Genomic DNA, 27,779 nt, shown 5'->3' with positions numbered 1-27,779 from the left:
GGAAACATGAATACTATTACATTCACTGCTATATGTCTATGTGAGTGGTAGTACACATAAGCCACTGCACCATTAAAATAAGGCACCACGCTCTTCCGTTCCTTGAATAGATAGGGGTCCGGTCCCCTCAGTTGTACCCTGGCAGTCATACATTTCGCAGACAGACAGGACAGCCACTGCAAAAGAAGGTAGGAGCAGCCACTAGATAAATTAGTCCCAGTAATCACATAACCATCAAGTTACAGGTGACATGGCCATGGTATAGGGTCTTCCTAGACTCAGCCCTGACCTTTTTCACCTTGTAACTAGGACTGCTCTATCAACTCCAGGGGAAAAAAAAAAGAAATAGAAAATATGATTCTAGAAAAAAGAAAAAAAAAAGACCTTTTAGGAATTTGGTCATTTCTGGGGGCAGAAGAGGGGTACATCATAAAAAAAAAAAGGTACAAAAAAAATACAGTAAAAAAATAGTAATAAACAAAGTAGATAAACACCTGTCATTCATTAACAAAGCCCTGCCCCCGAGGGCCTGTCATAAAAAATATCAACAGTTAAACAATAGCAGATTTTTGTTTTAGATAATACTGTTTGAATGTTACAAAACAGTTTTTTTTTACTTTTTCTTTTTACGCAGTAAGGCCAATATTTGTTAAACACCAACTGGCTATTTGATAAAAAAATGGAAAATAATAGCGCAATATTTGTAACAAAAAAAATGCAAAAATGCATAAGCATACAAAATAGGAAAAAGTGTAAAAAAATTGTAATGGTTAATAAGATTTAAAATGCATCCAAGGGTGACTGGGTTAAAGCAGTTTTAGATTAGGTACATTTTTTTTTATCTTAAAACATGTGACACAAGAATGTGGAGATGGAGACTAAAAAATGAGTAGTTAATAACTGATAAGTGAGGACTGGGGCAGGGAGCCGGACTCCTCGGCAGAGAATTCCAGAGATTGACGAGATTGTAGCGAGTCTATAGGAACCGCGAGTAATAAGCAAGTTTATTGTCAAACGTTCTATCAACTGTTCACAAAGTATATGTGACGGTATAGTCTGAGAGTTTGTGAAAGAGGTATATCATTGGTATCGGAGTGTTTATTAGTATTGGAACAATTACAAGAGTTCTCTGACTGTACTGAAGCCAGGATCGGCTTGTGATGGAGATACAAGGAGTAAAAGTATATAATAAAATATACGTTTATGAAAAAACTGTAATACATTTTTTTTTAATTTTCTGCTTTTTTCCCCTCTAACTTGCCTATAGTATATAATAGTATACATTTTTTTTTAACTTAAAATGGTATACAAAGATGTATCTTATGTACCAGTATGATATGCCTTTTAAAGCAAAAGAATATAATTTAGATATTTAGGCAGATAAAATGCTCTCACATCTTACAGTCTTACAGTGCAGCCTGTGGCTCACTGTTAAAGTCCCTGCCTTCTATACTAAAGGTCCAGAGGTTAAATACTGGCATATTTAGATTAAATATAAAATATTTATTAAATTATATATTATATTATCAAATATAAAAAGGCACCTTCTGAACATAGACAGATGGCGGAGGTCCACTCCAAGTCCTGAATCACCGGAGGATCTAAACATGGAGATCAGAGAACACACAGAGCAATGAATGACTAGCATGAGAACTTGTCAACTGTAACATCATTGGTGAAGATTTTTGTGTGTTTCTAAGTGAACCAGTGCATTTTACTGCTCTTCTTGTGTTATACTGGCAGTGAGGTGCTTTAAATTACTTAGTACTTGTGTTCATGTATATCTGCATTACTTATGTGCTATATGGCAGTATTATTTACGGTATGTAGTGTATGGCAAGATTAATGATGCAGTGTATGGCAGTATAATTTATGCAGTGTATGGCAGTATTTAGCCATTGTATGGCAGGATTATTTATGCAGTGCATGGCATTGTTATTTATGCAGTGTATGGTAGTATTTATGCAGTGAATGATAGTATTGTTTAGGCAGTGTAAGGCAGTATTATTTATGCAGTGTATGGTAGTATTAAACATTGTATGGGAGTATTATGTCTGCAGTGCATGGTAGCATTTATGCAGCGTATGGAAATATTATTTAGGCATTGTATGGCAGTATTTTTTAAGCAGTTTATGGTAGTAGTATTTAGGAATTGTATGATAGTATTATTTATGCAGCGTATGGTAATATTATTTAGGCATTGTATGGCAGTATTATTTATGCAGTGTATGGTAGTATTATTTATGCAGCATATGGTAATATTATATAGGCATTGCATGGAAGTATTATTTATGCAGTGTATAGTAGTATTTATGCAGCGTGTGGTAATATTATATAGGCATTGCATGGCAGTATTATTTATGCAGTGTATAGTAGTATTATTTATGCAGCGTATGGTAGTATTATTTAGGCATTGTATGGCAGTATTATTTATGGAGTGTATGGTAGTATTATTTATGCAGCGTATGCTAATATTATATAGGCATTTTATGGCAGTATTATTTATGCAGTGTATGTGGTAGTATTATTTATGCAGCGTATGATAATATTATATAGGCATTGCATGGCAGTATTATTTATGCAGTGTATGGTAGTATTTATGCAGCGTGTGGTAATATTATATAGGCATTGCATGGCAGTATTATTTATACAGTGTATAGTAGTATTATTTATGCAGCGTATGCTAATATTATATAGGCATTGTATGGCAGTATTATTTATGCAGTATATGGTAGTATTATTTATGCAGCGTATGGTAATATTTAGGCTTTGTGTGGCAGTATTATTTATGCAGTTTATGCTAGTAGTATTATTTAGGAATTGTATGGTAGTATAATGTATGCAGTGTATGGTGGTATTATATATGCAATGTATGGTAGTATTTAGGCATTGTATGACAATATTATTTAAGCATTTTATGGAAGTATTATTTATGTACTTAATGGTAGTACTATTGCATGAAATAGTAGTATTCCTATGCTGTGTAAATGTGTAAATCAGAAATTGAGCATTCACCTAGTGGTTCTCTTAACATTAACAGGTGAAGCCAGAAATCCCAGGAATTTGCTTAATATCAGGAGAAACAGAAAACAGCCGGTCATAAGAATGCGACTAGTAGATAATTTCCCGATTCATGTTTTGGTAATGCCCGCTTTCTCTTTTCATTGCAGCAATTTCTGACTAGCGACAATGACTGCTGCTGTAGAAGCAAATACTGAGACGAAGTGCATCAGGTACATTTATATATAAATTACAAAAATCCATTAATAATACACTCATTTTTTTTTAATCTGTGGCTTCTTGTAACCATTACTATGGCAAAGGGGGCCCACTACTGTGAATAGGCCTGGTCTATGGTTTTAAATTCAAATTTGCATTTGAACAGTCCCTTTATGTTGGAAAGGTTCCTGTCATTAAACTGATCACAAGTTGTCCTGCTGAATGCAATCCTAGCAATTAGTTATAATCTGAAGAGGAATTTTTCAGCAATTGTTTAATTTCCCTATACTGCCTCCACAGGTAAAATGAAGTATTGCACATCCCACATTGAAATAATTGGACAAAACATGTAATGCTTGGTCATATATCATAGCTGTATAAAAGAGACATGGAGCACGCACATATCTTAATCTTATACACTAACTTACTAAGCCTAAACATGATTTACAAAATGGAACATGAGGTTCTAAATCAACATTTTGATCAAAATGTATAAGTTCACTGCCAAGTCATGGAGAACCTCTCAGCGGGGGCGTAACGATGGAGGTTGCTCCCTCCGACGTGCGGGAGGCGATGGATGTGTGTCTGAAATGTTTTGTGGCACAGAGACCTACCGGGTCCCTACACGGCAATACATGCCACATGCCAATCAGAAGATGGCAGCTGACATCGGTGTGCAAGTCACTGGCTGCACTGCCCTTCCCTTGCCTGCTGATGCCAGCTGCTGGCCTCGGCACCGGCTACAGAAGATGATGCCGCATGCCATGGGAGTGGAGGAAGGTGAGCATCATAATTTTTTTTTTTTTATTATTTTATTATGTGTTAAAGAACATCAGCAGAAACAGTTACATAGATATATATATACTGTAGACATATATAGCAGGATGGGACCAGGATGGAGGACATATATACCAGGATGGGCCCAATATAGGAGACATACAGTATATACCAGTATGGGGACAAAGATACCAGGAAAGGGCCCAGGATGGGTCACATATACACATAGAAGGGGCCCAGGGTGGGTGACATATATACCTGGAAGGGGCTCAGGATGTGGGACATTGGTACAGGATGGGGGAAATTACTATATAATGGGGAGGGGTGGGTAGGCTTTAGAATGCTACAAGGGCCCATACATTTGACCAATATGTGGGGAATCAGGTCCAAATTTTGCACTGGGGACTCTAGTTACGCCACTGTCTCTAAGTTTGTCACTGACCTGTTAGGCATAGTACTGTGAGGCAACCACCAGCTCCATGGCACAACACCAGCAGGTAGGTGCGCCACAACACCCATGCTCTCAAGCTAAGCCTCCGCAACTCTGAGCCACCCCACCCCACAGACACAGCACTGCAGCAACAACGGCCAACATACAGCACCAACACCAAGTGAAGTGATCTACAAAAAACTTACCTTCCATATAGGTTCGATGCATCAATGCTACGGGGCACCTGGGTCGCTCCACATGATGGTGCAGTGATGAGGTCAACACACAGAGCTTGGCCTAACAGGTTAGGGACCCACTGACAGGTTCGCCGTGAAGTTACAGTGGGCTTTTACATTCTGATCAGAATGTTAAAGGGAATCTGTCAGGAAGAATTTGTTCAAGAATGGTAAAGGTTTCAGCTACCGGGCTTCCCCACTGACTGGATTAATGTTGGAGAAGGTCAGCTGGATCATTTTGGGTATCTGCTGCCCCGTCTGAGAGCAGCCTGGTTCTAGTGTCACTTACTGGGCTGCTTGCTGTAGTTTTGATAAAATCACTGCTTTATCTGCTGCAGGTCTAGCGGTTCCCTGATTGCTGAGCCCTGAATATCCCTGGCATTCATAAAAACTAAAACTACAGCTCGTTGTGCAAAAAAACAAGCAACAGAAAAATTAAACAGCTATGGATCTCGAAATATGACAAAAAAAAAAAAAAAGTTCTGAAATTCTTTTAGGCCACTAAAATACAAAAATAAAAAAAAAAGTTTGGGGTTACAGTAATTGTAATGACCTGAAAAGTCATCAGATTATTTTTACTGTACAATGAATGAAAAATGTAAAAAAAAAAAAAAAAGTCTGCTCTTAGAAAAGGAAGGGATAGTAAAAAAACACAAAATAAAAAAAAGTCTGTGAGAAAGTGTTAAAGGGAAATTATAAACATTAAATGTCCATCTATTCATTCACAGACCTTCCATATGACTAGGGTCGGCATTAGGGGAAGGCAGACTAGACAGCTGCCTAGGGCCAATCCTCCTACTAATAGTGGCAAACCACTGTGGGGCCCGGCGCCACCCGTCCGCATCACGCATTCAACTTATCGGTATCATAGATGCCAATACAGTTGAAAGCAGTGATGGAGAAGAGAGCGTCAGATGATGCTCACTCTCCCATCACTCCTGCTCTGCTTGTGACTCAGCGGGCACACGATGATGTCACTTCATCATGTGCCAAGCTGTGTCAGCAGTGGAGCTGATGAGACCGGAGCAGAGTTTGCAGCAGCGCAGGGAATGAGGAAGAGAGATGAGTATTGTATATGCATACTGTGTATGTGTATATGTGTGGGCTGTACTATACTATGCATGTGTGGGGTATGCATTATACTATGTGTGTGGGCAGCATAATACTATCTGTGTAGGGGGCTGCATTATACTATGTGTGCAGGGGGCTGCATTATACTATGTGTGTGGGCTGCATTATACTATGTGTGTGGGCAGCATTATACTATGTGTGTGGGGAGCTGCATTATACTATGTGTGGGGGCTGCATTATACTATGTGTGTGTGGGCTGCATTATACTGTGTGGGGGGGCTGCATCATGCTTTGTGTGTGGGGGCTGCATTCTATGTGTGTAGAGGCTGCATTATACTGTGTGGGGAGCTGCATTATACTTTTATACTTTGCGGAGGGCTGCATTATACTGTGAGTAGGGAGCTGCATTATACTGTGGGTGGGGAGGATGCACTATACTGTGTGTGTGGGGCTGCATTTTACTGTGGGGGACTGCATTATACTGTGTGGGGTGGCTGCATTATATTGTGTGTAGGGGGCTGTACTATACTGTGTGTGGGGGTTGTACTATACTGTGTGTGGGGGTGCTGCACTTTACTGTGTGTGGGGTGGCATTATACTATGTGTGTGGGGGCTGCATTATAATATTTGTGTGGGGGCTGCATCACGCTTTGTGTGTGGGGGGCTGCATTCTATGTGTGTAGAGGCTGCATTATAGTTTGTGGAGGGCTGCATTATACTGTGAGTAGGGAGCTGCATTATATTGTTTGTGGGGGTATGCACTATACTGTGTGTGAGGGCTGCATTTTACTGTGGGGGGACTGCATCATCCTGTGTGTGGGGGCTGCATTATTTTATGTGTTGGGGCTGTACTATACTGTGTGTGGGAGGCTGCATTATACTGTGTGTGGGGGGCTGCATTATACTGTGCGTGTTTAAGGGTACATGTAGGCAGGCTGCAGTATACTCTGAGGGAGGCTGCATTATACCCTGAGGGGGCTGTATTATACCCTGAGGGGGCTGCATTATACCCTGAGGGGGCTGCGTGTTATACCCTGAAGGGGCTGCGTTATACCCTGAGGGGGCTGCATTATATTGTGCGTGTGTGCGTGAGGCTGCAGTATACTCTATGAGGGGGCTGCAGTATACTCTGATGGTGGGTTGCATTATACTGTGAGCGGACTGCATTATACTCTATCAAGGACCATGGGGAGTGCATTATACTGTATGGAAGCTGCATTATACTGTATCGAGGACTACCTGTCCTCATCATTCTTCCTCAGCTGATGTAAAGAATCTCATGAACAAGCGTTGAACGACTTCAATATTGTCCATCACGCTCATTTAACAGCCTGAACTCAGCGCAGGTAACCACAACAAAATGTTTCTGTGCGATGGTGCGCCATGTGAGCATTTGGGGCCCCAAATTAAACATTTGCCCAGAGCCCCACTTTGTCTAAAACCGGCCCTGCATATGACACCAATTGAGATAGTGGAGATGTGTATAGAGAAGTAGTCTACATGTGCCCGCGATTTATTAAGGTTCCAAACTATTAGGCCATGTGCACACGTTCAGTATTTTTCGCGTTTTTTTGCTATAAAAACGTGATAAAAACGCGAAAAAAACGCTTACATATGCCTCCCATTATTTTCAGTGTATTCCGCATTTCTTGTGCAAATGCTGCATTTTTTTCCGTGAAAAAATCGCATCGCGGAAAAAAAAGCAACATGTTCATTAAATTTGCGGAATTGCGGGGATTCCACACACCTGGGAATGCATTGATCTGCTTACTTTCCGCATGTGGCTGTGCCCACCATGCGGGAAGTAAGCAGATCATGTGCGGTTGGTACCCAGGGTGGAGGAGAGGAGACTCTCCTCCACGGACTGGGCACCATATAATTGGTAAAAAAAAAAAGAATTAAAATAAAAAATAGTCATATACTCACCTTCGATGGCCCCCGTAGTCTTCCCGCCTCTCAGCGGTGCATGCTGCCGCTTCCGTTCCTATAGATGGTGTGTGTGAAGGACCTGCGATGACGTCGCGGTCACATTACTGTGATGACGTCGCGGTCTCGTGACCGCGACGTCATCGAAGGTCCTGCACACACACACCAGCTATAGGAACGGACGCCGCTGAGGAGATCGGCTGTCTGCAGGTGAGTATAACCATTTTTTTAATTTTTTTTATTATTTTTAAACATTCTGCATAGGCAGCATCTATAGTAAAAAGTTGGTCACTTGTTTGACAAGTGTGACCAACCTGTCAATCAGTTTTCCAAGCGATGCTACAGATCGCTTGGAAAACTTTAGCATTCTGCAAGCTAATTACGCTTGCAAAATGCTAAAAAAAACCGCGAAAAAAACGGGGAAAAAATAAAAAAAAAAACATGCGGATTTCTTGCAGAAAATTTCCGGTTTTCTTCAGGAAATTTCTGCAAGAAATCCTGACGTGTGCACATACCCTTATAAAAACAAGAGATGTTCATTGTCAGCAGCAGGAAAGGCCACGGAGCCGTCTCCCGACGGGTCACCTGCTCGCTGCCTCTGCAGACAATGATCTGATTGTGTCTGAGCTCGGGGTTTGTTGTGTCATATCAGGAGAAGCACAATTGTGCAATCACAAATCTGCAAATAGAAGAAAACTCACAAGTCGCAGATGTCACTGTCACCGCAGGATCCTGGAGTTACCACATCTTCTTTCTCTGCTCTGAAATTTTGCAAGATCTCTAATAAAGGAGTTGTAATGCAAAGATGACCCTTCCCTCAAAAAAACAGCTTGTCGCCCTGGGTCCATCTCATTGAACCCTTGGCAAGCAGCTTATACAGTCATGACTGAAAGTGTTAGCACCCTTGAAATTGCTCCAGAAAATTAAGTATTTCTCCCAGAAAACGATTGCAATTACACGTTTATTTCCTTTTGTGTAGAACAACACAAAAACGCAGAAAAAAGTAAATTGTATGTACACAGTGACTGCACCAGCAGAATAGTGAGTGCAGCTCTGGAGTATAATACAGGATGTAACTCAGGGTCAATAATGTAATGTACACAGTGACTGCCCCAGCAGAATAGTGAGTGCAGCTCTGGAGTATAATACAGGATGTAACTCAGGGTCAATAATGTAATGTACACAGTGACTGCACCAGCAGAATAGTGAGTGCAGCTCTGGAGTATAATACAGGATGTAACTCAGGGTCAATAATGTAATGTACACAGTGACTGCACCAGCAGAATAGTGAGTGCAGCTCTGGAGTATAATACAGGATCCTCAGGATCAGTAATGTAATGTATGTACACAGTGACTGCACCAGCAGAATAGTGAGTGCAGCTCTGGAGTATAATACAGGATGTAACACAGGATCAATAATGTAATTTACACAGTGACTGCACCAGCAGAATAGTGAGTGCAGCTCTGGAGTAGAATACAGGATCCTCAGGATCAGTAATGTAATGTATGTACACAGTGACTGCACCAGCAGAATAGTGAGTGCAGCTCAAGGGTGTAATACAGGATGTAACTCAGGATCAGTAATGTAATGTATGTACACAGTGACTGCACCAGCAGAATCGTGAGTGCAGCTCTGGAGTATAATACAGGATGTAACTCAGGGTCAATAATGTAATGTACACAGTGACTGCACCAGCAGAATAGTGAGTGCAGCTCTGGAGTATAATACAGGATGTAACTCAGGGTCAATAATGTAATGTACACAGTGACTGCACCAGCAGAATAGTGAGTGCAGCTCTGGAGTATAATACAGGATGTAACTCAGGGTCAATAATGTAATGTACACAGTGACTGCACCAGCAGAATAGTGAGTGCAGCTCTGGAGTATAATACAGGATCCTCAGGATCAGTAATGTAATGTATGTACACAGTGACTGCACCAGCAGAATAGTGAGTGCAGCTCTGGAGTATAATACAGGATGTAACACAGGATCAATAATGTAATTTACACAGTGACTGCACCAGCAGAATAGTGAGTGCAGCTCTGGAGTAGAATACAGGATCCTCAGGATCAGTAATGTAATGTATGTACACAGTGACTGCACCAGCAGAATAGTGAGTGCAGCTCAAGGGTGTAATACAGGATGTAACTCAGGATCAGTAATGTAATGTATGTACACAGTGACTGCACCAGCAGAATCGTGAGTGCAGCTCTGGAGTATAATACAGGACGTAACTCAGGATCAGTAATGTAATGTATGTACACAGTGATTGCACCAGCAGAATAGTGAGTGCAGCTCTGGGGTATAATACAGGATGTAACACAGGATCAGTAATGTAATGTATGTACACAGTGACTGCACCAGCAGAATAGTGAGTGCAGCTCTGGGGTATAATACAGGATGTAACTCAGGATCAGTAATGTATGTACACAGTGACTGCACCAGCAGAATAGTGAGTGCAGCTCTGGGGTATAATACAGGATGTAACTCAGGATCAGTAATGTAATGTATGTACACAGTGACTGCACCAGCAGAATAGTGAGTGCAGCTCTGGAGGATAATACAGGATGTTACTCAGGATCAGTAATGTAATGTATGTACACAGTGACTGCACCAGCAGAATCGTGAGTGCAGCTCTGGAGTATAATACAGGACGTAACTCAGGATCAGTAATGTAATGTATGTACACAGTGATTGCACCAGCAGAATAGTGAGTGCAGCTCTGGGGTATAATACAGGATGTAACACAGGATCAGTAATGTAATGTATGTACACAGTGACTGCACCAGCAGAATAGTGAGTGCAGCTCTGGGGTATAATACAGGATGTAACTCAGGATCAGTAATGTAATGTATGTACACAGTGACTGCACCAGCAGAATAGTGAGTGCAGCTCTGGGGTATAATACAGGATGTAACTCAGGATCAGTAATGTATGTACACAGTGACTGCACCAGCAGAATAGTGAGTGCAGCTCTGGGGTATAATACAGGATGTAACTCAGGATCAGTAATGTAATGTATGTACACAGTGACTGCACCAGCAGAATAGTGAGTGCAGCTCTGGAGGATAATACAGGATGTTACTCAGGATCAGTAATGTAATGTATGTACACAGTGACTGCACCAGCAGAATCGTGAGTGCAGCTCTGGAGTATAATACAGGACGTAACTCAGGATCAGTAATGTAATGTATGTACACAGTGATTGCACCAGCAGAATAGTGAGTGCAGCTCTGGGGTATAATACAGGATGTAACACAGGATCAGTAATGTAATGTATGTACACAGTGACTGCACCAGCAGAATAGTGAGTGCAGCTCTGGGGTATAATACAGGATGTAACTCAGGATCAGTAATGTAATGTATGTACACAGTGACTGCACCAGCAGAATAGTGAGTGCAGCTCTGGGGTATAATACAGGATGTAACTCAGGATAAGTAATGTATGTACACAGTGACTGCACCAGCAGAATAGTGAGTGCAGCTCTGGGGTATAATACAGGATGTAACTCAGGATCAGTAATGTAATGTATGTACACAGTGACTGCACCAGCAGAATAGTGAGTGCAGCTCTGGAGTATAATACAGGATGTAACTCAGGATCAGTAATGTAATATATGTACACAGTGACTGCACCAGCAGATTAGCGAGTGCAGCCCTGGAGTATAATACAGGATGTAGCTCAGGATCAGTAATGTAATGTATGTACACAGTGACTGCACCAGCAGAATAGTGAGTGCAGCTCTGGAGTATAATACAGGATGTAACTCAGGATCAGTAATGTAATGTATGTACACAGTGACTGCACCAGCAGAATAGTGAGTGCAGCTCTGGAGTATAATACAGGATCCTCAGGATCAGTAATGTAATGAATGTACACAGTGACTGCACCAGCAGAATAGTGAGTGCAGCTCTGGGGTATAATACAGGATGTAACACAGGATCAGTAATGTAATGTATGTACACAGTGACTGCACCAGCAGAATAGTGAGTGCAGCTCTGGAGTATAATACAGGATGTAACTCAGGATCAGTAATGTAATGTATGTACACAGTGACTGCACCAGCAGAATAGTGAGTGCAGCTCTGGAGTATAATACAGGATGTAACACAGGATCAGTAATGCAATGTATGTACACATTGACTGCACCAGCAAAATAGTGAGTGCAGCTCTGGAGTATAATACAGGATGTAACTCAGGATCAGTAATGTAATGTATGTACACAGTGACTGCACCAGCAGAATAGTGAGTGCAGCTCTGGAGTATAATACAGGATGTAACACAGGATCAGTAATGCAATGTATGTACACATTGACTGCACCAGCAGAATAGTGAGTGCAGCTCTGGAGTATAATACAGGATGTAACTCGGGATCAGTAATGTATGTACACAGTGACTGCACCAGCAGAATAGTGAGTGCAGCTCTGGAGTATAATACAGGATGTAACTCAGGATCAGTAATGTAATGTATGTACACAGTGACTGCACCAGCAGAATAGTGAGTGCAGCTCTGGAGTATAATACAGGATGTAACACAGGATCAGTAATGTAATGTATGTACACATTGACTGCACCAGCAGAATAGTGAGTGCAGCTCTGGAGTATAATACAGGATCCTCAGGATCAGTAATGTAATGTATGTACACAGTGACTGCACCAGCAGAATAGTGAGTGCAGCTCTGGAGTATAATAATACAGGATCCTCAGGATCAGTAATATAACATCATGTATTCAAAATGTAACTTTTTATGCAAAGATTTTTTATAGATCATCTCCCGAAGTGATCATGTGTTTTTCTCCTCTCTAAGAATATTGTAGGAATGTTCTCTGGTTAGATGACTCCTTCATTGTTGTGCCTCTGGTAGTCACTATAAAAGGCCGCAGACAATAAGAACAGTGATTCTTCCCTGCTCTGGTTGTTTGACAACGTGAATTGGCAGGATTTGTAGGTAACCAGAAAATGAGACTGAGAACGTAACACAAAGCAGGTGGTGAAGTGTTACTGACTTGTGATAAAAGGCCGGGCACATCTATGGCATCATCAAGAAGACGCACAGTGCTGGGAGCTCTGCAAACGTCCTACAGAAGCCAGACGGCTGGTTCTCAGTTATACTTTGTCTAATGTCAGTGTTTACTACAATATGTTTGGAGAATCACTACATTTTCTGCTTCTCCTGACTGGTTTCAAGGGAGTCATTGCCAAGGTGCACTCAGGGCTTATTCACATGTTGCATTTTTTCTGCATCTGCCCCCCACCCCATCCCGCATATTTTTGCCATGGAAAAACTCAGCATCATCTCATGGTACCAGAAAAGTGAAAGAGATTTCGGCAATCTCACACACATGCTGCTAATTTTTTCCTTGGAGATTAGAATCTTCAATGCATTTTTACAAATCTGTCAATTCTTTCAGCATTTTTGGCCCAGCCCATTCAAATGAATGGGAAAAAAAAAGTCAAGTAAACAAGAATAGAAATGCACTTAAAAAAGTGTCAAAAATGCATGTAATATACGTAGCTTTTTTCCTGCCAACACTTGAGTATTTGTAGCTGATTTTTCTCCTGCAAAAACCAAATGTGTACACACCCTTAAACAGAAGAAGCTACTTTGTCCTGTTCTGTATTGCCCAAATTCATCAAAAATAATAATAAATAATAATGTAGTTTCCTACAGTTTTGTGTACACACCTCCTTTGCAGACCAATTTATCTCCATGTTACAGACTACGCAAAATCCCCTTTGTAGTCTGATCTTGTAGATATGTTACTCCATTCCCTCTGCCTTCTATACTTGAAACATACAGACAGTAGAAGAAAAAACTACAGCATCAGACTACATACAGGCTTTGATTGTAGTCTGTTATCATGGAGACACATTAGTCTACATCGAAGCTGTAAACTTATACTATTTTGTAGTTGTTAGTACTATGGTATTGTTAAGTTTCTATATGGATAGACTGTATATACGGAAGTTGTGGTACATTATATATACAACTATAATTATAGGTGAAGACATGGGTGGGTACCACTGATTTAAAGGGTTATTTCTAGATCAACCCCTTGAAGCTGAGAGATTATACTCTGCTGTCTTTGGCATTCCCGTAGACAAGTAATTGAATGGTAATACACTCGATCATTGTGCCATTATCTGGGTTGCCAACATCCATAAATTTACAGACAGTCGGTGAAAAACGTGTGCCTTTTTTCTGTTGTCCATAGTGTCTGGCAGAAAAGAAAAAAGCATCGTCCATATTTTTTTTTTTTCTGTAGCCTCCCACTGCGCATGTGCAAACACTCCTGGGAGCTTCAGTACAGTGAACTGGAGAGAGGAGAGCGCAGTGCGGGCCTTGAGGAAGAGTAGTAGGTGCTTAGCCCTGGCTTCTTTCCCACACTTACCGTCTACACCGCCCTTCGACCTCATCTGCCTCAGAACAAGAGACACCATTCCGGCAGCATCTGATGTGCAGCTACTGCTTCGGGCTCCCCAAGGCCGTGCGGCTCTCACATCTGTACTCCATAATTGATTCGTTGTGTCCTCCATTGTAGTCCCGACAATAGTCCCATGACTTCCACCACCGGACGGTACACTAGTCCGCCATCGACTCTCCAGGCGAGTGTCTTCCTCCTTCAGGAGTCCTCCTGCTGTTCTTGCTACTACTACTAAGTCTGAGCTCGTCAACCAGTCCGTTGGGTGGTTTTACCACCGTGTGGTCCATGGATGGAGGAATCTATTGCTCGATCTGCTTCTCTACAGTCTAACTAGATTATAGTGTGGTGGTGACTGTATATATACTATGGTATGGATAATGGGACGTTACGCCACACTATATCGTACGTAGTACATACACAGACGGCACCATAATATATACTTGTACAGAATAGTAATAATAAAACTAATCTGGAGCTGTGTACAAGTATATATTATGGTCCCGACTGTATATACTATGTAGGATATAGTGTGGATTCCAGCTGAGCTGTGCATAAGTATATATTATTCTGGTGCTGTGTATGTAGCAATCCCCTGGACGCCAGCAGTAGTATACACATAGCACAGTGCAAGGCACAGTTACAAAGCTCCCCTGGAATTGTATATAAAATAATACCGTATTTTTCGGACTATAGGACGCACCGGACTATAAGACGCACCCAGGTTTTAGAGGTGGAAAATAGGGGAAAAAATATTTGAAGCAAAAAAAATGTGGTAAAATATTTAATAACATAAATAACATACTATTATATGTGGTGTTATTATATATAATAGTGTGTTATTATGTTGGAAGCTGCGGGACCAGTGTGGTGTCTGTGAAGTACCATATGAAGATGCTGGAGGGTGAGTATAAGGGCTCATTTCCACATGCGAGGCACACGTCCGTATCTCGCATGTGGAAACCAAGCTCTGGCGCCGGCACTTTGGAGCGGAGCTGTGCAGCTCCATGTGTTCCTATGCGGCCGCACGCTCTGCTCTGGAGTGCCGGCTCCACAGCTTGGTTTCCACATGCGAGATACGGACGTGTGCCTCGCATGTGGAAATGAGCCCTAAGAATGGGGGCACAGGGCTTATAGTGAAAGCACCACTCCAGCACTGCAAAATAACACTGGAGTGCTGCTTTAAAATCCCATGGGAGAACTATAACTCCCAGCATGTCCTGCAGATCCTAGGACATGCTGGGAGTTATAGTTCACCAAAGGAGTGGCAGAGTGCTTTATAGTGTTTTGGAAAGACTGACCTCTTAATTGTGGCAGCCAGCCACACTGTGCTGAGGTAAAAGCTGGAGCATCCCATGGCTGCACACACAGAGCCCTCCCTGTTGTTGTTGCCTTTCCACAGTGCAGGACATAAGAGGAAGCTGCAGATTCTAGGTGGGAGTCTGAAGGACCTGTGATGATGTCAGAAGAGGGAGGGCTCTGAGCTGCCATGTGATGTTCCAGCCCGCCCACTTCTGACATCATCACAGGTCCTCCCTGTGCACCACGGACAGCTCAGCGTCCAGCACAGGCAGGTATGCAGCGATCTCCTGGCCCCTGCTGCTGCCTCCTACTCCCCCGGACACACAGATTCTCCCCGGAATCAGTGCTGGGGAAAATGTGTGTCGCTGCTTAAGTGCAGTATTCATTTGCTGCTCCCGGCTCACCGCTCAGCGCTGATCGGTGGGCGGGGAGCCGCTAATGAATATTCACTGCACTTAATCAGCGGGGCTATGTGCTTTCCCGAGCAGCTGATTCCGGGCAGCGGGGACATCCTGAAGTGGGATAACAGTGCGATCCCACTCGCTGCTGCCCCCCTCCCCACATGCTATATCCGGACTATAAGACGCACCCACACTTTCCTCCCAAATTTGGAGGAAAAAAAAGTGCGTCTTATAGTCCGAAAAATACGGTATATCATACATATAATAATATACAGTTAGGTCCATATATATTAGGACAGAGACAACATTTTTCTAATTTTGGTTATAGACTTTACCACAATGAATTTTTAACAAAACAATTCAGATGTAGTTGAAGTTCAGACTTTCAGCTTTCATTTGAGGGTATCCACATTAAAATTGGATGAAGGGTTTAGGAGTTTCAGATCCTTAACATGTACCACCCTATTTTTAAAGGGACCAAAAGTAATTGGACAGAATCAATAATTTTAAATAAAATGTTCATTTTTAGTACTTGGGTGAAAACCCTTTGTTGGCAATGACTGCCTGAAGTTTTGAACTCATGGACATCACCAGACGCTGTGTTTCCTCCTTTTTGATGCTCTGCCAGGCCTTCACTGCGGTGGTTTTCAGTTGCTGTTTGTTTGTGGCCTTTCTGTCTGAAGTTTAGTATTTAACAAGTGAAATGCTGCTCAATTGGGTTGAGATCAGGTGACTGACTTGGCCATTCGAGAATATTCCACTTCATTGCTTTAATAAACTCCTGGGTTGCTTTGGCTTTATGTTTTGGGTCATTGCCCATCTGTAGTATGAAACGACGACCAATCAGTTTGGCTGCATTTGGCTGGATCTGAGCACACAGTATGGCGGCTCTGAAGACCTCAGAATTCATTCCTGTGTCACATCATCCATAAACACTAGTGACCCAGTGCCACTGGCAGCCATGCATGCCCAAGCCATCACACTGCCTCCGCCGTGTTTTACAGATGATGTGGTATGCTTTGGATCATGAGCTGTACCACGCCTTCGCCATACTTTTCTCTTTCCATCATTCTGGTAGAGGTTGATCTTGCTTTCATCTGTCCAAAGAATGTTCTTCCAGAACTGTGCCGGCTTTTATAGATGTTTTTTATCCTTTTTCTTCTTGATGCTTATGAGTGGCTTGCACCGTGCAGTGAACCCTCTGTATTTACTTTCATGCAGTCTTCTCTTTATGGTAGATTTGGATATTGATACGCCGACCTCCTGGAGAGTGTTGGTCACTTGGTTGGCTGTTGTGAAGGGGTTTCTCTTCACCATGGAGATTATTCTGCCATCATCCACCACTGTTGTCTTCCGTGGGCGCCCAGGTCTTTTTGCATTGATGAGTTCACCAGTGTTTTCTTTTTTTCTCAGGATGTACCAAACTGTAGATTTTGCCACTCCTAATATTGTACCAATTTCTCAGATGGGTTTTTTCTGTTTTCGCAGCTTAAGGATGGCTTGTTTCACCTGCATGGAGAGCTCCTTTGACCGCATGTTTACGTCACAGCAAAACCTTCCAAATGCAAGCACCACACCTCAAATCAACTCCAGGCCTTTTATCTGCTTAATTGAGAATGACATAACGAAGGGATTGCCCACACCTGTCCATGAAATAGCCTTGGAGTCAATTGTCCAATTACTTTTGGTCCCTTTAAAAACAGGGTGGCACACGTTAAGGAGCTGAAACTCCTAAACCCTTCATCCAATTTTAATATGGATACCCTCAAATGAAAGCTGAAAGTCTGAACTTCAACTGCATCTGAATTGTTTTGTTTAAAATTCATTGTGGTAATGTCTATAACCAAAATTACAAAAATGCTGTCTCTGTCCAAATATATATGGACCTAACTGTATATTATATGTGTGCTGCTTTTGTAGCTCCACTCTTATTACTATACATGGACAGTTGGAGTGGTATATCAGCTGAAAATCAAAGAGAACGGGAAGACATTAAAATGTGTCTTTTTTGCAAGAACTCTCCAAGATCATGTACCAACTCCTGAAATGCAGTGATCAGCTGTAAAAAGAACCCATTAGCATATTTTTCCTACACCAGGTTGTACAGCGAAAATATAGTATTATATCATAAGACGCCCATTGAGACGAATATGTTATCGGGTTGTAGAGCGAAAGCTGCTTTTTATTGCGACTTTATTATGTGGGGTGTAGATAGAGGATGAGGATAAAGTCTGCAGCAATTAAGGGGAGCTATTCTGATTCTATAAATAGGCTGCGATTGTGGGGCTCTTGAGACACAGTTTCTTGGCTGTCTCTACGTACCAGTACTCACACGAAGAGATTTCATCAGATAGCTTAACTCGTCTGCGGAGGAACGAATGAAGATTCCAGAAGAAGGTTTATTTTCAAGCTGAATTCTTGTAGTTGTGCACAATTCTAGTAGATAAAAAAGACAATTCTTATCAAGATATGCAAAGACACAACATGGCTGATAAACTACAATTTGTGGGACATGACACGAGCTCTACGGAATATTTTGCAACTATATCAGGAGCCCTGCTAGACCTAATGGGATGATTACCCCCCTTGTGTTTTTTTTACACTATTTCTAATCTTGACTGCAAAGGTATCTCTATTATTGATGCAATTCTAAAGAAGTCTAAATTTTTATTAAATTATGTAACTTAATATTTTAATGCTTTTTGGAATTGTTAATATTTTAGTGTAATATTTAGTTCATGCTAATCTTCTTCTTTTTTGTATTTAGGAAAACAGTTCCCCTTCTCCTGCTGCTTCTATTTTTGGATGGACATTTCCTCCAGGAAAGTAATGAATTGCGTTGCGAAATTATTGAACGTACTGCCATTTTTTTTGCTTGCAACTTGACTCAAATTCCTTGGGTACCAATGAATACTACTTTTCTGATCTTAAGTCATAACTATTTATCAGAAGTGAACTCTTCATCATTTTCACTTTTGCTGGACTTACTTGTGTTAAAACTGGATGGTCAGAAAACAGAAAAGTTGACAGTACGTAAGGATAGTTTTAAAAATTTAACAAAGCTGATTGAACTTGACCTATCCTACAATAAACTCCTGCTACTCGATCAAGATGCCTTCACCGGCTTGTCATCACTTGAAAGTCTTCTCTTACATTACAATCAGTTGAACGGATCCTTTTTAGAAAACAATTATTTTAAAGATTTGACCAATTTGGTCTACATAGACCTTTCATTTAACAATCTTACATATCTTAAGCCTCATCCTAAATTTTATAATTTATACAGGTTTGAACTACTAGTTTTAAGGGAAAATCGAATATCAAGGATTTGTGAAGGGGACTTACACAGTTTCCAACAGAAAAAAATTAAAGTTATAGATCTGTCGTACAATCTTCTTTATCACTTGAATGCCACTGATTGGGAACATTGTGGGAATCCGTTCCGAAATATTGAGTTTGAAACTCTAAACCTGGGTGGAAATGGATTCAACGAAAGAACCACAAAAGCACTGTGCAACGTGTTGAATGGAACCAAAATCTTATTCCTACAGCTACGTTCTCACCTGATGGGACCAAGTTTTGGCTTCAACAACTTTAAGAATCCAGATAATACAACCTTTGCTGGACTTGAGAACAGTGACCTTTTAATCCTTGACATCTCGAAAGGACTCATTTTTTCTCTGCAGCCGTACTTATTTGGAAAACTTTCTAAACTGTTACGTCTTAATATTGCCGAAAACAAGATAAACCGCATTGAGACCAATGCGTTCAATGGCCTTCAAAACTTAGAAAGGCTCAATATGTCCTTCAACCTGTTGGGTGAATTATATAATGACTATTTTGATGGCTTGACCAGTTTAGTAGAACTTTACCTAAATGATAATCATATTGGAATAATACAGGATTATGCCTTTCACAACCTTCCAAAATTAAGAACTTTGGATCTAACTAACAACGCCATTATGACGCTTGTATTTTGTGAATATCTGCCATTGTTACATTCTATTGGCTTGAAGGGAAATAAATTAATTTCTGTCGAGTCTGCCAAAGTGAAGACCTCAATTGTTAATTTTTCCAGGAACCAGCTGTCAAATATCGCAGAGTTTTTTTACTTTCTTAAGAACAATATGATTGAATATGCCGCCATTCAAAAGAACCAACTGTCCATTTGTAATTACGACGTTAGTATTCCAAAAAACCATTCACTCCTTTACTTAGATCTATCTGACAATATGATCCAGCTGATTTGGGAAAATGGTCAATGTTGGGACATGTTTAAGAATTTTAGTGCTCTTCAATCAATAAACTTAGCAAACAACTATATTCGATTCCTTCCCAAAGGAGTCTTTAGTGGCCTTACGTCTTTACAAGAGCTTAACTTGTCATCCAACTTTCTCACCCATGTCATGTCAGATCTTTTACCTGTCAATCTTCACACTTTGGATGTTTCTAAGAACCAACTTTTGTCACCCAACCCAGATGTGTTTTTTGGCTTAGGAACCATCGATCTAAGACATAACCAGTTCATCTGTGAATGCCCCCTTGTTGATTTTTTGATATGGTTTAATACAACTAATGTTACTTTAGTTGGTGATCGACAGGACATTTACTGTGCATATCCCGACAGGCTAAGATTTGTCCCTCTTGATTTTATGGAATTTTCGGGCTGTGATGAGCCAACATTAGAGCCGCTCATGTTTGCGTTGTTTGTGTTCTCAACAGTAATCATTGTGACTTTTATGACAACTGTGATTGTATATAACCATTTCCGAGGATTTTTCTTTGGATTCTACAAAAGGTTGATAAAATCTCTACTTGAGGAAAAGGCTCAAGAAGAAAAGACGTTTAAGTTTGATGCCTATTTGTGTTATGCCAGAAAGGATTTCCCATGGGTTGAAAACGTCTTTATCAGAAACTTAGATTCTGACTATGGTGAGCAGAATCATTTCGATTTGTGTTTTGAAGAAAGAAATTTCATTCCAGGAGAAGATCATATTGTAAATATTCGAGATGCCATTTGGAACAGTAAGAAAACCATTTGTGTTGTGACCAAACATTTTCTACAGGACGGATGGTGTGTAGAGGCCTTTAATTATGCCCAGAGTCGATACTTTACAGAACTCAAAAATGTCTTAATAATGGTCGTGGTCGGGTCTCTATCAGAGTACCAACTGAAAAAGTATAAGCCCATCCGGGCATATATACAAAGGTGTGAGTACTTGATATGGCCTGAAGATGATCAGGATGTTGAATGGTTTCTAAGTAGACTTTCTTATAAAATTTTACGAGAGGAAAAAGTCAAAAACAGGGACTTAAAAGTCCGAACAGTAAGCTCCACTTTAGAATTACAACAAATAGGTGTTTCTTGAGTGGACAGTTTGGCCACTGTTCGGTAACAGAAGGTTTCAGTGAGTTGGAGTTTCTGTAAGTGAAGCACTTTGCCAAATGTGAATTTGTATATAAACTATATCTGAAAATGTTTTCTCCTACGAAAGAAGTTATTGAAGTATTTTATATTCTAAAATATGTATAATAAAAGCAATTTCAGTCACAAAACATTCTACTACACGTTCACATCCATAGAGGACAGTGTTCTACATGTTAGCCTTAGCTTAGGCTTTATTTTAAACTAAGTCTTCCCATACACACCCACATTAATGCCCGACCCTTATGTTCAGCTGAGTATAAGTATGTGGGTGTGTTTCTTTCCTCCTTACAAATAAAATGGTGGTCAGCATGCATATTTCTTCGCAGGCATTGGGGGATTTTGCTCAGAGTAATTTCTTCTTTTCTTGGCAGCTAATTCAATTACTCGTCAAATGGCAAAGAGAATATGAAATGTGTGTATTACCCAGAGGGATAATTAAGGCTAGAAAACATCTATATAAAAGTCCCCCCCTCAGTGACTGGAGTTGCTTTTATATCATATACTATTCTACATGTAGCATGTACAGTGGCATGTAAAAGTTTGGGCACCACTGGTCAAAATGACTGTTAATTTTTAATTTAATAAGCGAGTTGCAGATGAAATTATCTCTAAAATGCCTAAAGTTTAAAATGACACATTTCCTTTGCATTTTAGCCCCCCAAAAAAGTTTTCATCTTTTACATTTTAAAAATTACAAAAAGGAAAATGAGCTGATGAAAACGTTTTGTCACCCTGTATGGTTAGTACCTAGCAGCACCCACTTTTGACAGTATCACAGCTTATAAAAGCTTTTTGATCCCAGACAAGAGTTCTTGTTTGAGGGATTTTCTTCCATTCTTCCTTGGAGAATTCTTCCAGCTGTGTGAGATTCCTGGGGCGTCTTGCATTCTCCGCTATTTTGAAGTCTAGCCACAGATTTTCAATGATGTTCAGATCAGGGGACTGTGAGGGCCATTGTAAAACCTTCAGCTTGTGCCTCTTGAGGTCGTCTATTGTGGATTTTGACGTGTTTTTAGGATTGTTATCCATTTGTTGAAGCAATCCTCTTCCACTTTTCAACTTCAGCTTTCTTATTGATGGTGTTATGTTGGCATCAAGAATTTGTTGAAATTTCATTGAATCCATTCTTCCCTCTACCTGTGAAATGTTCCCCATGCCATTGGCTGCAACACAACCCCAAAGCATGATTGATTGACCCCCCATGCTTGCGGGTTGGCGAGATATTCATCTTCGGAAATTCTGTGCCCTCACTTCTCCACACAGACTTTTAATCATTGTGGCCAGAGAGTTTTATTTTAACCTCATCGGTCCACAGCACGTGTTAAAAAAAATTAGGCTTGTCTAGATGTTCTTTTGCATACTTCTGAGGCTGAATTTTATGGTGAGGATGCCGGAGAGATTTTCTCCTGATGACTCTTCCATGAAGGCCATATTTTTGCAGGTGTCTCTGAACAATAGAACAATGTACCACAACTACAGAATCTGCTAAATCTTTCTGAAGGTCGATTGCAGTCAAGCAGCTCTCACTGAAATTTTGCTTGGTCTTCCATACCTTATCTTGACCTCCACTGTTCCTGATAACTGCCATTTCTTAATTACATTTCGAACTGAGGAAAGGGCAACTTGAAAGTGCTTTGCTATCTTCTTATAGCCTTCTCCTGCTTTGTGGGTCTCCACCAGTGTCCACCAATGTCATTTTCAGAGTGCTAGGCAGCTGCTTAGAAGAACCCATGGCTTTTATAAAGCTGAGAAATTTGTATCACCTGGCCTTTCCTAACAATGATAGTGAACAAGCTATAACTCTAACAGGTTAATTAAGGTCTGAAACTTTGGCCAAAATTATCTGAGCACACAAATCTCCAAGGGTGCCCATCTTTTGCATCAGCCCATTTTCCTTTTTGGAATTTTTAAAATGTAAATTATATATTTTTTTTGTGCCTAAAATGCAAAGTAAATGTGTCACCTTTAGCTTTAGGCCTTTTAGAAATAATTTAATCTTCAACTTGCTTAACTGTTCGCAATAACAGCTATTTTGACCTGGGGTGCCCAAACTTTTACATATCACTGTAAATATGGATATCATTAAATGCAGAATGTTAAAGAGAATTTATCACCTTAATAACTTTAATAAAGCAGGTATTATTATGACTACTGAATGGCCTTACAAGAACGTTTTCCTGAAAATGCTGATCTATTGCGGCCCCCATATAGGGGTCTGAAGGTTAAGTGGTCACAATACCAAAAATGAAGTAGCATTACGTTTTATTAATCCACAAGTTGTAAATGGCAATGAGAGGCCACATAGTCATTTTAAAGGTGTTGTCTGGGGCTGAGATATCGATGACCTGCAGTTCAGTTCCATTTTAGTGAATGGGAGCTGTGGGGCAAGAACAGCCACGACACAGTACACAAGGTGTTCTAGCTATGTATACTCTGTAGCACCAGCTGTCAGATGATTGGTGGTGGCACCTGGTGTCAGATCCCCCATCTATCAGCATTATGTTCACTTTTACAAATAATACAGATCTGTATCTGGTTATTAACCAATGCTTAAGGTTGTTATTATTATTGGTTATTAAAACGTTTTCCAGTTTGACTCCTTCAGCTTGCATATAATACAATTCAATGCAAGCTGCTTAGTGCTGTCCTGTGCCAAGTCCTTCAGGCAGCTGCAGGCTCTCTCTCTGCTCCTCTAATCTAAGCTTTCACCTTATAAGATCATAGAAAATAAACTGAAATCTCATAGGGCTGGAGGTTACATTAGCATCACGGAGAGGAGAGTAAGGGGCTGAGCCAATGACTTTAGTACAGGAAAGCAGAGCAGCTTGCACTGGTTTGCATTGCATGCAAGCTGCAAGAGGAGAACATGTTTAATAAAAAAAAAAATAGAAAATGTGAAAATAAAAAGGAATTGCACATTTTTAAAATTATATGTATTGCAATAAAAACTGTTTTCAATGGTAAAAAAGATTTTAAAAGAGCAATAAAAACATAAACTCCAAGGCTGGAGAGGGCAGAGCATGACACAGTCACTGATTAGAGCTTTCTTATTCCCTGCACCATGCCCATCTCCCTCAGTACCACCTGTGGACATGTTTCCTGGAACATTTTTTTTTATAAGACCAAAACCTTTTGTGTGCATTCCGTTAATAGTTTTATCAGTCTAAGTATCACAATTTTCAATATTTGATTGGCTGTTTTATGCACCAGTATATCATACTTTACTATGTTATGTTTCTGGAGGAAATCATCTTCTATAGATATACTATAAAGATTCCTCGTGGGTACAGTGGCACTTACTAAATTCTTCAGTGACCTTAAAGAATTGTGTGAAATTTTTTATTTTTTATTATACATTTTGGACTGTTTGGCTTCTGCATCCTCTATGTGTCACAGAACATAGCAGTCTGCAGAATGTGTTAGGAGTGAATCCACCAGTGAACCTGTTCTCTGATCTGTAACTATTATCTCTCTTCTCCTCCTCAGACATCTTCTAAACTGATTTATGACCACATCACTGTTTAATTTTCAGCGGCTTAGAGGGGTTGTCCACTACTTGGACAAGCCCTTCTCAATCCCTATGTTTCCCCCTTGTAAAATAATAACATCTATACTCACCCCTAGTGCCAGCGCCATTCCAGTGGTGTCGGCACTGGCTTTCCTATTGTTATGTCAGGTGATCCCTGTGGCCGCTTCACTCTCTTCTCCTTCAGATGAATCACATATGTCTGGGGGAAGTGAGGAGCAGCAGAATGGTAGAATGGCGCTGACAGCGGAGGTGAGTATAGATGTTATTATTTCAAAAGGGGGAAACATAGCGATCGAGATGGGATTGTCCGAGTAGTGGAAAACCCCATAAAGAGAGCTTAAAAAATAGCTATAAGGGTTACATGCTTTGCCATCAGAATGAGCTAGTTGGTATCTCATTCTGCAGACTTCTATGTACTGTGATACACGGAGGCTGTAGAAGACAAACAGTCCAAAATGTATAATGAAAATCACAAAAATTATTTTTAGCCAAAACATTAAAGAAAGACCATTGAAAGCTGTTGATAACCTTTAAGCAGTATGGAGTGTTGTTTTTTTTTAATGTCACACTGTATGTTTAGGACTTTCCCCCTCCAGTCAAGTTTGAGGTCTGAAACCTGAATAATTTCAAGATGTTTCACCAGTCCTTGGTAGTTGGTTCTCCAGCTCTTTTTACCAGGCATTCTTTGACTCCCTATAAGGGACCATATTCTTGGACTCCTACTTTTAGGTCCCCATTCTTGCCAATTCTTGGTCTTCCTCCTCTGGCCAACCAAGGTTGTCATGTAAGTGGTATTACCATGTAACCTCCTTAGGTGTGCATTTACTAAGAAAAATTATTCCCACTTTATAACTCCTTAGTGGAAATCTGAAAAATTCATCAACTTATAAGGCTTGTCCTAGTCCTCCATTACAAAGTGCTACCTAGATCCAAACAGCATTTCATGTTCTGGTTTTCACTGCCTTATTCAATACCTCATTTTTGTATTTCTCTTTGTATGTGTTGTATGTGTTAATCAAGTATTTGTCATATCTCACAGAAGAGGCAGCCATATTTACTGGACCATGGAAGAGCAGATTGGATAATTAAATATGAGAGGATTTGTCCGGGGTAGAAAACTCTTTAGGAAATCCTGAGTTAATGGAGGGAAGTCTTTTGTTCAGGATCCTCAAGTCTTGGCCACAATGGAGAGTGGTTACAAAGAGTCTCTCACTGTGGAGGACCTGCCTTGTCCTGCATTATATGGACGGCCCATTCATATGAATGAGCACCGTGTAATTCTTCATTTCCCCTGTGGAGGAGCTGTAGGAAAACTAGACACTTACGATATGTTTTCCGATAAAATAAAAAGTCGATTTCTGTTGGTCCTTAGCTGTGTGATCAGATTATTGTAAAGGTTCCTTTCTAATAAGTGGGGATTGTCTAAAGTGGAGAATCCCTTTAAAGGGATTGTCTGGTTTAGAAGTTCTGAGAACTTTTTAGGACCTCATCTATGAGTCGGATCACAGGGTGGCTACTAAATGTATTTCTCACTGTGTAGGATACAGCAAGCCCATGCATTATGTGGACAGCCCAATGATTTCAATGGGAAGTGCATAATTCTTCACGTCCCCAGTGGTAAAAGTGGTGGTAACACTGCGGTGAAATGAAACTCTTACTACCAAGTTTCATCCCAAATCACAATCAATCACTGGGGGCTCCAGAAGAAGAAAATCCTGTGCGTATGTTATTTTTTATGGGATATGTCTAAGAAAAAGTGATTGTGCAAAGTGGACAACACCTTCAACTTTTACTTCAAAGATGAGGGTGCTCTGATAATAAACGGATTACTGGTGAATCTTGGACCACCAGTGTTCAGATTAATCGGCATGATGATCCCATTAACAAGTGTTTAATTCCCCTGCAGCGCCACCACAGGGGAGTTGAAGCATTACACGGCGCACATTGCAATTCTTCACAGACCTGATATTTCAGACCTCTGTGTTGGCTTCTTGATGAAAGTCTTGAGTGTGAGACTCTAAACACTGAAAACTCCCTTAAAACATGCCTAGCGTCAGTAAATACAATGGCTGCTTCCTCTATGTGGATAGGAGAGGTAATTTAGGAAATCACAATATTTTCTTAAAGATGTTAATATTTTATAGCACAGAGCAAAGAAATTCAACATTTTATTTTTCAGCTGCGTAATGGCAAAATAAAAGCTATTTGTAAAAAAATAAAAATAAAGCATCATTTTCATTTTATTTGTTACTTTCTACTATCGGTATACTTGGAAATTATATTGAGAGTCAGATAATATCATCCAAACAGTCCCCCCTGCTGTATTACAAATCTCTGCCTTCATTAGCTGGCCAACAGTTGAAAATTGGAGCAATTGGGGGAAAAATGATTGTTAAAAATTTCAGGAGAATGGAAAAAAAACTACTCTAGACTGAAAATGTGCGTAGAGGCAAAACGTGAGGCTTATAGGTCCCAATGTAAAATATGTAACGGCCTACGCTGCCTAATATTAAAAACCTTACCATGTGTCAGAGTTGACCTCAGTGTGTGAATTAGGGCAGACAAAAGGACCGGGTCCTGACCTGTGGTCAAAAGCCTGGGGAAGCCTTTAAATGTAATTTCCAGCTCAGGATAGGGAGGCCACACAGTCCTTTTGTTTGATCTTATTCACACACTGAGGTCAACTCTGACACATGGTAAGGTTTTTAATACTAGACAGCGTAGGCCCGTCCTGATCAGGGTCACCTTGCCGACCGTGGGATGGCTTTTATGCTATTTTTGATCAGAAAACCGCACCATAAAAGTGTAGCTTGGTGAGGAGACTAGCAGCTTGCTGCAACATACCATTATGATGCAATGCGGGAAAAGCCACTCTGCCTCCTTATGTGGCAAGGATGAATTTGGACTTGTAGCAATAAGGGGATGTCTTGGAATGCAAGTCAAAGGTTTTAAATTTGTGGCAAAACTACAACTCCCAGCATTACCTGAAAGTTCCCTGTCATTGCGCTGAAGGCGTCACAGGTTGGACATGTGCA

At 40.6% G+C, this 27,779-nt stretch overlaps 1 protein-coding gene across 2 annotated transcripts in view; it reads left to right on the top strand.

Annotated features, from left to right (window-relative positions):
* The window catches only part of TLR5 (toll like receptor 5), a 79,210-nt gene extending 52,250 nt beyond the window's left edge, over nucleotides 1-26,960 (top strand). For both annotated transcript variants that reach the window (XM_077282216.1, XM_077282215.1), the window contains exons 2-3: nucleotides 3,171-3,233; nucleotides 18,555-26,960. In XM_077282216.1, the coding sequence (XP_077138331.1) occupies nucleotides 3,190-3,233; nucleotides 18,555-21,156 (2,646 nt within the window). In that variant the 5' untranslated portion in view covers nucleotides 3,171-3,189 and the 3' untranslated portion in view covers nucleotides 21,157-26,960. The remainder of the gene's footprint in view (nucleotides 1-3,170; nucleotides 3,234-18,554) is intronic.
* Nucleotides 26,961-27,779: the final 819 nt, after the last annotated feature.

This window comes from Ranitomeya variabilis, chromosome 2 (assembly GCF_051348905.1).
Source record: "Ranitomeya variabilis isolate aRanVar5 chromosome 2, aRanVar5.hap1, whole genome shotgun sequence".
NCBI classification, from domain to species: domain Eukaryota; kingdom Metazoa; phylum Chordata; class Amphibia; order Anura; family Dendrobatidae; genus Ranitomeya; species Ranitomeya variabilis.
Note: the sequence above shows the minus strand (reverse complement) of the source record. Positions and strands in the feature narration are given on the sequence as shown.